Source organism: Urocampus carinirostris, chromosome 15 (assembly GCF_059441175.1).
Source record: "Urocampus carinirostris isolate Australia breed hairy pipefish chromosome 15, RoL_Ucar_1.0, whole genome shotgun sequence".
Taxonomy (NCBI): Eukaryota; Metazoa; Chordata; class Actinopteri; order Syngnathiformes; family Syngnathidae; genus Urocampus; species Urocampus carinirostris.
Window position 1 is genome coordinate 9775923 of NC_142363.1, and position 12225 is coordinate 9788147.

Genomic DNA, 12225 nt, shown 5'->3' on the forward strand with positions numbered 1-12225 from the left:
GTCCCAAACCTGAAACAAGACCCCGCCCTGAAGACCAAAAATCTTTTTTCGTTGAGCATGTTTTTTGATATTTTTTCTGGTAGTCGTGATGCGCTCGTGTCTTTGCCATTCTTGCCTAATCTCAAGTTATAGAAACTTCAGGACTATCTACCATCCAAAACCCCGCCCCCAGCGAGGCACACAGTTTGTGAAGTTCACCAAAGGATTTTGCAAGACTGCTTTCAACAAGAATACTTTTTATTTGTCTGGCGAAAACCGGAGAAGAAGGTGGCAGTCGCCAACATCGGTCGGGCTCCGTTCTCAGCAGAAGCCTAAGGGACACAAAAGGGGTAATGGGTCATAAATAATCCATAAACCATTAATATGACCTGTTATCCACAATGCAGAAATATGACAGGTCACAAATCAATCATATTTCATTAACATGACAGGTCACAAATAAATCATGAGTCATAAATATAATGGGTCATAAATCAAACATGATTTGTAAATATAACTGGTCATACATCAACTATGATTACAAAAGATATGACGTTTCATCTGTAATTTATGAATGTGATGGGTCACAAATCAACAGTAGTTCATGTATATGACATGAATCAACCAGAATTCATAAATATCATGGGTCATGAATAAACCATAATTTAAAGATAAGTAATGTCGTAAATTAAGCACATTTCATGAATATAACATAATTTTTGGATATAATGTGTCATGAATAAACCAGAATGTGACAGGTCGCAAATCAACCAAGATTTAAAAACTTTGACGGGTCATACATCAAACGTGATTAAAAAATATGGCGGCTTCTTAATTAACCATGATTCAAAAATATGATGGGTCAATCATTAACCATTATTAATAACAATGACGGGACATAATGGGCAAGTATAGCCTGAAAGTGGCCATCCCTCTCCAGGGTTTTTTTTGGGTAGGGGTTTGCTCCCCTACATGAAACAGATAGTACTAGTTTGCATGTTTATCAGTAGCAGGAAAAACCTCCTGATCTGACTCAGATACAGCACCTTCATCTTCTGGTCGCTGTCGTTTTTTTAGTGTAAAGCGTCAGTATGCTGGGTCATGTATCAACCATAATTCGTAAATATTACAGGTCATTATCAACCATGATTCATAAATATGAAGGGTCATTAGCAACCATGATTCATGAATATGAACGGTCATAAATCAATCATGATTCATAAATATACGTAATGGGTCTTGAATGAACCACAATTTATAGACATGACGGGTCATAAATCAATCCTAGAGGATGACCCACCCTGACACTCGAAGGCTCTCAGGGCGTCGGCGTAGGTAGGGCCTAGCCAGGACAAGAAGTCCCCCGTCACCCGCAAAAGCCGGCGAGCTTCGTCGCTGAAGAGCAGGTCGGAGTGGTTATAGCCGGCCGAGCCGAAGAGGGCGGGGCCCTCCGTGGCGTTGCCGAAAGCGTTCTGTGACGGCAAAAGTGACCTCAGCGTCGGCACGGTGAGCGGGCGAGCGGCTCGGGTCTGACCTGGAGTCGATCCAGGAACTTCCAGACGCGGCACTTGTCGTCCGAACGCACCACCACGCCGTTGGCCGGCACGGCAGCCAAATGGCAGCGCTCAAAATCGTCCAGGTCGGCCTCACCGCCGTCGGGACACAGCAGCTTCAGGTCTTCGGCCTCGACGTCCAAAGCCCAAGAGTCCTGGTTCCTGCCTGCGCCAAAATAAAAAACGTTTGCTGCAAAAGCGCCGCTTTCAAAGATTAAAATATGCATTGTCAAAGTGTTTCAACTCCTCTGGTGTTCTTCCAACGATGGAGTCGAAGGTAACTCAATATCCTTCAATGAATTTGGAACTTGCAAGGAAGACTGAGAGAGAAGCCCCAGACAGGAAATTGTACGGAATTGGAATCCTCACCGTCCAAATTGTCCAAGACGGTAGTGTGCTTGACGAACGCCACATCGCCGAGGTTCTCCACCACGCACCTGGGAAAGGAGGACGGACGTCACCTGACGTAAGGGGCATCCATGAGTGCCCCCACCTCGCCGTAGTGGCGTCAGGGGCTGGACCGAGCGTACCTGAGGGCCCCGGTCTCGCCGTACTGGCGTCGAGGGCCGGACCAAGCATACCTGAGGGCCCCCCCTCCTTGCCGTAGTGGCGTCAGGGGCTGGACCAAGCGTACATGAGGGCTTGCATCTCGCCATAGTGGCATCAGGGGCCGAACTGAGCATACCTAAGGGGCCCCCGCCTTGCCGTAGTGGCATCAGGGGCCGAACTGAGCATACCTAAGGGGCCCCCGCCTCGCCGTAGTGTCGTCAGGGTCCGGACTGAGCGTACCTGAGGGCCCCCGCCTCGCCGTAGTGGCGCTCCCGGCGGTCGCTGGCGCAGATGTGGCGGTCGTTGTCGTCGCCAATGCAGGCCTCGCACAGGTTCTTTGGGTTGTTGCCCCGGGGGTCATGCCGGGGGTCTTTGATGCCAGGCACGCAGCTGTAGCCCAACAAGTTGCCCACCGCTGACAACAGGCAAACAAAAATAATGCAGAAGACAGCAAAGAGGGCATGAATAGGAGCTAGAGGTAAGATCTTACGCCTAGATCCGAGCCCGACTGAAATTTCGTCTGAAAATGTCAATCATTACGTTTGGGTCGGGACGGTCTTTTTTAATGCTGACTTTTGAAAAATGACTATCGTTTTGGCCATGAGAGACCATGGTTCGCAAAAAAATCACAGGTCGCCTAATCACAACACGTACTAAATTCCTACAATGTCAAGTCATAGAACTCTTGACACTGTCCATTATCCACCCATCTTTGTCTCTCTGTCTCGCTCTTTTAAAGTGCTGCACTAGATTGTGGTTCATGGCCCAGTTTCCAATCCGTAAAAATGACAGATTGTCTTAAAATGTTCCCGTCAACTCTTAAAATAATCTGTCAATGATGGAAAATTGTCAGTTAATGGAACCTCTACAGACATAGAAATATAAGAGATGTAAATGTTTATACAGTCTTAACTTGGATTTTGTTAGAAAAGATAGGCTTTGTTATCATAAATCGACTCTCCTCCTCCCGAGTCCTCACACATAAAATATGAAATTTTGGGTTTGATCTTGGCTCGGTCTAGTAAATAATTTGGTTGTGCTCGGGCTGGGTTGGACCTTAAATACCTGCGGTTCTAAATAAGAGTGACTTTTTCATGCAAAACACATAACTGTCTGGGTGACCCTAAACCTTTGAACAGTAGTGTATATAAAATGAATTTGGACCGATCGTTTTTTAGGGGGTACCCAAGTGGTCTTCGAGAGGGAGCTTTCCTAACCGCGTGGGAAGTTGCACTGGTGAGCGGAGCTGATCTGCGATGTGTTGAGCAGGTAAGCCACGGGCACGGTCCAACCCACCGCCGTGCGGATGCCAGGGTGGCACGTGCTGCGTTCGTGCATCTCCAGCAAGGACACGTCAGAAGAGGAACGCCGCGCCAGTGCCACCACGTAGTAGTTCACGCCATCTGCAATGGAGAAAAAGGAAAGGGGGACCGGTCGGTGGCAGGCGATCCTAGAGAGACGGAGTGTGTCGCTTTCGTCAAAAGAGTCCTAAACTTGTCAAGATTTGACCCCGCGTTCCTGACGATCAGATGAAGTCATTGCATTCCTAAAATTAGTAAGTGATGAGGACCAAGCAGTCCTGAGATCCTTTTATGAATCAGGATTGATCTATGACCTGTCATATCATCGAACTGTGATTGGTTCATGACCCGTGATTTGTTTATGAATTGTAATAATTACATCACCTGTCATAAATCAGTCATAAAACACTAATGTGGCGGGTAAAAATAATAACAAACATAATTCATAAATAGGACAGGTCATAAATCAACCATAAACTATAAATATGACCCATCATAGATCAACCATAATTTACAATTTTGACTTGTAAATTAAACACAATCCATAAATTGACGGATCATAAGACATGTCATACATCTTATTTATTTTGATTCATAACTATATTTGTTAATAAATGAACCATAGTCCATATATATGATGGGTCATAAATAAACCATGAATCATAAATATGAGGCATAAATTAACCAGGATTTAAAAAATATAAGAGGTCATAAACCAATCTTAATTCATAAATCAACCACAATTTATAAATATGGCCCAACATAAATCAACCATGACAAATAAATATAACAAGTCATAAACAAACCATAATTCATAAATATTACGTCATAGATCGACCATAATCTACAATGTTGACAGGTTATAAATCGACCACAATCTATAAATATGGCCCATCATAAATCAACCATAATACGTAAATATGACAGGTCATAAATCAACCATAATCCATTAATATGAGCCATCATAATTCAACCACTATTCAGCAATATGATGGGTTTTTAAATCGACCATAACTATAAACCTAACAAGCCATAAAGCAACCAAGATTCATAAATACAACAGGTCGTTTATCAATCCTAATTCATACATGACAGGTCATAAATAAATCATAATTCATAAATACGACAGGTCATAAATCAAATTTCACAAAAAGATGGTGGAAATGTCATCACATTGGAATGCCAGGAATATTGGGAATGCACTGACATCAGCAGAATGTTAGGAATGTGGGTTAAATTTTTGACAGGTTTATGACCCCTTTGAAGAGAGCAATTTTCCTTATCTCTCTCTAGTGGTGTCTGCGAGTTGGCTGGAGGTGTGGCTGGTGGCACCGGCCGACCACCGCTCTCGCCTTACCGGCTCCGTTGAGGGACTCCCCTGCTGCCACCTGCAGGCCGTGGCAAAGGCCTGCAGCGTACACGTCGTCCGCAAACATGGAGGCGGCGTCGGCGCTTCCATTCTCACAAACACAAAAGCCAAAAATCAGCTACTATTCACTTTGAGACCTTTAAAATGTGTTCAAACATTTATTTTCAAGCAAGGGCGATTTTAGCTTCCGAACTTTGAGGGTGCTGAGCACCCAGATCTTCTCCGGGCAACATGCGACCCGTCAGGCTTCTTCATCTGATCCGCCAAACAAAAATGGTCAAAATATAATGAAAATATTACAAATAGCACACGTAATAAAAAAACATTTTGGGGGTGACACTTTTGTCTTCAGTGTTTTTATGTGTGTCTGCAACAAAAATATTACAAAAATACAAGAAAATTAAATATCAAATTAGAGCCTAAACAGGGACCTAATATAATATTTTATCTTCTTTCATAGAAAATACATTTGAAATACTACAAAAATACTACTACAGTGATACTATGATGTAAAAATACTATAGCAGAAATACAACAACATAAATATTACTAAAAAACAACAGTATTTTTTAAAAAATACAAAAGAAATACCAAAAAGATACTAGTATGAAAATACTTCTACAGAAATACTAAAAAAATACTTGTATTAGTGTTACATTAACACTAATACAAAAATACTTCGACATAAATATTCCGACAGAAATTCTACAAAAATACAATTGTAGAAACACGACAAAACATTATACCATAATACTATAAAATACTACAGAAATACTCCCAAAATACAGCTGAAGTAATACTATCAATATACTACAGATATACTTCAAAGATTTTACCATGCAAATATCACAAAAATACAACTGCAAAAGACTATAAAATAAAACTACAGCAAAATAACAAAATTTGGACTACAAAAACACTACAGAAATATTGGAAATGTTTTACTATAGAAATACTACAAAAATACTACTGTGGAAATACTATCAAATTGACTCAAGGTTTTCAAGGCAGTGGAGTATTTCAAAGGCTGCATTGTTCACATCTTTGTTTTGTTTTTCTTTTCTTTTTTTATCTAGCGTTTTTCCATCATATTTAATTCTTTCTTTTCCTTATGTAATAATTTTGGGGACGCTTGGGTTGAACTGGGTTGAAAAACGAGCTGGTTACGCCCATGTTTTCAATCATGATGCATCAAACATCACGTCCCGAAAAGAAAAACAGGAAGACGACTTGAAGCCATCCCCAAAGCAACTTTGGACGCTTCTTCAAAGAATCAATTCTACTCATGGATCATCTATTCCTTCTACAGGAATTCAGACATGATCACATGCTTTGAATTATGATATACATCTGAAGGTTTTCGGAGTTTTTTTCCATTCAGAATGTGGTGCCAGCACGCCACGGACAGGTTCTGAAAATAGGTGACCAGTGATGGGTCATAGCAATTTTCTGGGATATTTGATTTCTAACTGGCATTGTGTTTTTGTGGTTGACTGAGTCTATTTAAACTCTACTTCTAATAGTTACAACCTGGTAATAACGCATTAACAACATAATAATAATATGAGATGGTGTTACTTTGGAATTTCATTTCAAATAGGTAGCCCTTCGCACCATTCAGTAGCAAAATTAGCTCTCAGGTTCAAAAAGGTTAGTGGCCCCTGCTGTAAGGCATAGGGCAGGGATCATCAAACTCAAGCCCGCAGGCCTGCCAACATATTAAATCCGGCCTTTGAGACGATGCTGAGAGAAGCACGAGAGATAAAATGAGCGGCTGATAGTCAGACAATGACCTGATGTTTTTCATATTTCCACTAGATGTCACCAAAGCGTGCAAAAAAACACTTCTGAGGTAGCCTCATTTCATCTTTTCAATGCAAATAATCAAATTTAGTGATTAAAAAAGGGAGATATTACTTCACAATTACTCCTTATCAGCATGTTTTTTTTTAAATTCAAGTCAAGTCCTATTTATTTTTTTAGTCACAGGACTGCACAGGTTACAATTATAGATCATCCCCTGATCTTAAACCAACAAGCGGGCAAGGGAAAACTCAAAACCTCAGCACAAGGGAAATGAGAAACCTTGAGAAGAGGCCTCACAGGTGGTAATCCCCCTTCCAGGTGCAATAGATTTAGGGTAACAGTACACAAAACATCGTTAACATCAGTAAAAGAAAACAATAGGTAATATGTTGAAATTTATCCAGGAAGTACATGACGGCAACGACGCCTCAAGCCTACAAAATAGTCCAAAAAGTCCATAACCGCAACAACACAGCTTACCATCTCTGGATATATTTTCAAAACCAATTAAAAGGGTTGCTTTCTAACCAAATTAACAATGAAACACAAATAACTTAGATAAAATAGATTGGCAATTGTTCTCCATTTTCTTCAGGTATTGCCAAGGTATCGGAGTTAAGACTCCATCCATCCATCCATCCATTGTCTTCCGCTTATCCGAGGTCGGGTCGCGGGGGCAGCAGTGTTAAAAGGGAAGCCCAGACGTCCCTATCCCCAGCCACTTCCTCCAGCTCATCCGACGGGACCCCGAGGCGTTCCCAAGCCAGCCGAGAGACATAGTCTCTCCAACGTGTCCTGGGCCGTCCCCGGGGCCTCCTGCCGGTGGGACATGCCCGGAACACCTCCCGAGGGAGGCGTCCAGGAGGCATCCTTATTAGATGCCCGCCACCTCAACTGGCTCCTCTCAACGCGGAGGAGCAGTGGCTCTACTCCGAGTCCCTCCCGGATGACTGAGCTTCTCACCCTATCTCTAAGGGAGAACCCAGCCACCCTGCGGAGGAAACTCATTTCGGCCGCTTGTATCCGGGATCGAGTTCTTTCGGTCATGACCCAAAGTTCATGACCATAGGTGAGGGTAGGAACGTAGATCGACCGGTAGATCGAGAGCTTTGCCTTTCGGCTCAGCTCCCTCTTCACCACGACAGACCGGTACAGGGTCCGAATGACGGCAGACGCTGCACCGACCCGTCTGTCGATCTCCCGTTCCATCCTACCCTCACTCGTGAACAAGACCCCAAGATACTTGAACTCCTCCACTTGGGGCAAGACCTCCTCCCCGACACGGAGGGAGCATACCACCCTTTTCCGACTGAGAACCATGGCCTCGGACTTGGAGGTGCTGATCCCCATCCCGGCCGCTTCACACTCGGTTGCGAATCGCTCCAGCGAGAGCTGAAGATCACGGGCTGAGGAAGCCAACAACACCACATCATCTGCAAAAAGCAGTGACGCAATGCTGAGGCCCCCAAACCGGACTCCACCCCCGCCAAGGCTGCGCCTAGAAATTCTGTCCATAAAAGTTATGAACAGAATCGGTGACAAAGGGCAGCCCTGGCGGAGCCCAACCCTCACCGGGAACGAATCCGACTTACTGCCGGCAATGCGGACCAGACTCTGGCACCGGGCATACAGGGACCGCACAGCACGGATAAGACTGTGCGGTACCCCATACTCCCGAAGCACCCCCCACAGGGCCTCCCGAGGAACACGGTCGAATGCCTTCTCCAAGTCCACAAAACACATGTAGACCGGACAGGCAAACTCCCATGCACCCTCAAAGACCCTGAAGAGTGTATAGAGCTGGTCCAGTGTTCCACGGCCAGGACGAAAACCACACTGTTCCTCCTGAATCCGAGATTCGACTTCCTGGCGGACCCTCCTCTCCAGTACCCCTGAATAGACCTTACCAGGGAGGCTGAGAAGTGTGATTCCCCTGTAGTTGGAACACACTCTCCGGTCCCCCTTCTTAAAGACGGGAACCACCACCCCAGTCTGCCAGTCCAGAGGCACTGTCCCCGATGTCCACGCGATGTTGCAGAGGCGCGTCAACCATGACACGCCCACAACATCCAGAGCCTTAATGAAGTCTGGGCGGATCTCATCGACCCCCGGGGCCCTGCCACCGAGGAGTTTTTTGACAACCTCGGTGACTTCAACCCCAGTGATACGAGAGCCCAACCCAGAGTCCTCAGGCTCTGCTTCCCCAGAGGAAGACGTGCCGGTGGAATTGAGGAGGTCTTCGAAGTACTCCGCCCACCGATTTACAACGTCCCGGGTCGAGGTCAGCAGCGCCCCATCGGCACTATACACAGTGTCGATGGCACACCGCTTCCTCCCCCTAAGACGTCGGATGGTGGACCAGAATTTCCTCGAAGCCGTTCGGAAGTCGGCTTCCATGGCCTTTCCAAACTCCTCCCACGCCCGAGTTTTTGCCTCGGCAACCGCCAAAGCCGCATTCCGCTTGGCCAGCCGATACCTGCCAGCTGCTTCCAGAGTCCCACAGGCTAGGAAGGCCCGATAAGACTCCTTCTTCAGCTTGACGGCATCCCTCACCGCCGGTGACCACCAACGGGTCTGAGGGTTGCCGCCGCGGCAGGCACCGACTACCTTGCGGCCACAGCTCCGATCAGCCGCCTCGACAATGGAGGCGCGGAACATAGTCCACTCAGACTCAATGTCCCCCGCCTCCCTCGGGACATGGGCGAAGTTCTGCCGGAGGTGTGAATTGAAACTTCTTCTAACAGGAGATTCTGCCAGCTTTTCCCAACAGACCCTCACAACACGCTTGGGTCTGCCGGGTCGGGCCGGCATCTTCCCCCACCATCGAAGCCAACTCACCACCAGGTGGTGATCAGTTGACAGCTCCGCCCCTCTCTTCACCCGAGTGTCCAGAACATGCGGCCGCAGGTCTGATGAAACGATGACAAAGTCGATCATCGAACTACGGCCTAGGGTGTCCTGGTGCCAAGTGCACATATGGACACCCTTATGTCTGAACATGGTGTTCATTATGGACAGACCGTGACGAGCACAGAAGTCCAATAACGAAACACCACTCGGGTTAAGGTCAGGGGGGCCGTTCTTCCCAATCACGCCCCTCCAGGTCTCACTGTCATTGCCCACGTGAGCGTTGAAGTCTCCCAGCAGTACGAGGGAGTCCCCAGGGGGCGCGCTCTCAAGTACACCCTCTAAGGACCCCAAGAAGGGTGGGTACTCCGAACTGCTATTTGGTGCATAAGCACAAACAACAGTCAGGACCCGTCCCCCCACCCGAAGGCGGAGGGAGGCTACCCTCTCGTCTACCGGGGTGAACCCCAACGTACAGGCGCCGAGCCGTGGAGCAATTAATATGCCCACACCGGCTCTGCGCCTCTCACCACGGGCAACTCCAGAGTGGAAGAGAGTCCAACCCCTCTCGAGAGGACTGGTACCAGAGCCCAAGCCGTGCGTAGAGGTGAGTCCGACTATATCTAGTCGGAATTTCTCAACCTCACGCACCAACTCGGGCTCCTTCCCTGCCAGAGAGGTGACGTTCCATGTCCCAAAAGCCAGTTTCTGTAGCCGGGGATCGTCGCGCCAGGGACCCCTCCCTTGGCTGCTACCCAGCTCTCTGCGCACCCGACCCCTTTGGCCCCTCCTACAGGTGGTGAGCCCGTGGGAAGAGGGTCCCACGTCGTCCCTTCGGGCTGTGCCCGGCCGGCCCCCGTGGGTAAGGGTCCGGCCACCAGGCGTTCGCCAGCGGACCCCACCTCCAGGCCTGGCTCCAGAAGGGGGCCCCGGTAACCCGCGTCCGGGCGAGGGAAATCGAGGACCAAAGTTTTCTCTCATCATTAGGGGTCTTCTGATCTGCGTTTTGTCTGGCCACTCACCTAGGACCTGTTTGCCATGGGTGACCCTACCAGGGGCTTAAAGCCCCCGACAACATAGCTCCTAGGATCATTGGGACACACAAACTCCTCCACCACGATAAGGTAGCAGATCAAGGAGGAGGAGTTAAGACTCTCCAACTGTATATACAAAAAAATTAGCTGCATAAATCAGCTTAATTTTCTCTTAGGATCAGCCCCTGCACTATCTATTTCAAACCCATGAGGTCTGCGACTCACCCCTGGCTTAGAGTTCAAGGGTTGTGGAGATACCTGGATGAGACGCATGCAGTCCCTGGAGTGGAGTCCTCGAACGCATCGCAGAGTCCCGCGGATGTTGCGCGCGGTGGCGTTGCCGGCCAAATCATTGCACTTTTGCTCCTCAGCATCTGACACCACGCACCAGGACACTGTCGGACACCCACGACATCAACATTTAACATGGTCGACATAGGCGGGGGGGGATTGGACGTGCAATCCCAGCCCCCAGGAATGCAAACAAGAGTCGCACCTGTGCCCTTGGACCCAGCGAGGACAGGAAGAAGGTGCAACGCCAGTAGCCAAGTGGTCGCCATCGCCATCATTGTGGCAGCTCCAGAAAATCGCATGTTCTATGTGTTTAGGACACTCGGCAGGAAGATGAAGATTTCCCAACAGGCGAAACCAAAAGGGGGCGCGCGGATTATTGGCGCGTATCGCCCCGCCTGCCCAGCGAATGCCGGTGATCACAACCCCCACCCCGCGCAGCCGCCTGCCTCACTTCATAAGAGATAAACCCCCTAAAATAATGCCCACAAAGCGCCCCTCTGTTTGTGTGGGTGTGCAGGTAGTAGTCAAACAAGTAGTGATGGTAATTACAGCTCTTTTTTAGGGAAGCGGCTCTTTCGATTCGGCTCAAAAAGAGCCGGCCCTTTCAGCTCCTAAATGCATCACAAAAGCCCCCCCCCAAGGGTAAACTTACCTCAAGATGACGTCCTGTACTCACTGAGAGTTTATGACCGTGACAAAATAACAACTGCAGTGGTACCTCTACTTACGGATTTAAAACTTTGTAAGTAGAGACGCATTTTGAATGTAAATGCACTAATCCTTTCCAAGTCCTGCAAAAGAACAGTATCTTATATAGCATATATATAGTATATAGTATTCATATATCATAAAGGAGCACCAGAAAATGAAACAAATATATATTTGAATTAGATTACTGCAGAATAATCTTAGAACAAGAGGCACATCATGTAAAAAAAAAAAAATGTTTTGCTTGGCGTTTCTTGAAAAATTAATCTAATGAAGTCTGCTTTTGTCAATCCATTAGAAATGCACAGGAAGACATCATAATGAACGATAGACCGACTTGTCAACATTTTTCAGGGTGATTCCTTTCCATAAATTCAGAGAATTGATAGAATTTTGCGCAAATGTCTTTGATTTGGACTGATGAAATGATAGCTGCGCCCTCCTCCCCAAAGTCTTGCCGGAACTCCCTCCTTTTCGTCTCTAAACTTGGAAGTGTGACGGTGACACGAAGAGCATGCTGGGATACTAGCAGCCTGTTTTTTATGTTTAGAAAACTCTGGGAGTGGCTAATAGCAGTGTGTATTGTACTGTATTTTTTTACTTCGTATCCTGAAACGCCTTTGTAACTAGAGGCAATATTTTCACGTTCAGGTACTTTGTAACCTGAAAATTTGTATATAAAGACATTCGTAAGTAGAGGCTCCCCCTGTATGGATCTACAAATACACAAAATACAAAAATGCAGTTGAATTAATGGTCATCATTGTCATAATACAAAAATAGAG

General features: G+C 46.7%; 1 protein-coding gene across 1 annotated transcript; it reads right to left on the minus strand.

Moving 5' to 3' along the window:
* Positions 1 to 216: 216 nt before the first annotated feature.
* otomp (otolith matrix protein) lies at positions 217 to 12225 on the minus strand. Its single transcript, XM_088354599.1, has 9 exons — positions 10935 to 12225; positions 10697 to 10833; positions 4740 to 4842; positions 3299 to 3484; positions 2322 to 2496; positions 1902 to 1969; positions 1514 to 1698; positions 1280 to 1451; positions 217 to 311 (listed from the first exon to the last, which is right to left on the minus strand). The coding sequence occupies exons 1-9, from the start codon at positions 11029 to 11031 to the stop codon at positions 301 to 303; spliced, it is 1134 nt and encodes a 377-aa protein (XP_088210725.1). The 5' UTR covers positions 11032 to 12225; the 3' UTR covers positions 217 to 300.

Excerpts from the sequence above, each read along its gene's own strand:
- otomp (XM_088354599.1), bottom strand. The coding sequence starts at position 11,031 with ATGCGATTTTCTGGAGCTGCCACAATGATGGCGATGGCGACCACTTGG. Across the intron at positions 1,699-1,901 it reads CGTCTTGGACAATTTGGACG|GCAGGAACCAGGACTCTTGG; the intron begins GTGAGGATTCCA and ends ATTTTGGCGCAG. Across the intron at positions 1,452-1,513 it reads AGTTCCTGGATCGACTCCAG|AACGCTTTCGGCAACGCCAC; the intron begins GTCAGACCCGAG and ends TTGCCGTCACAG.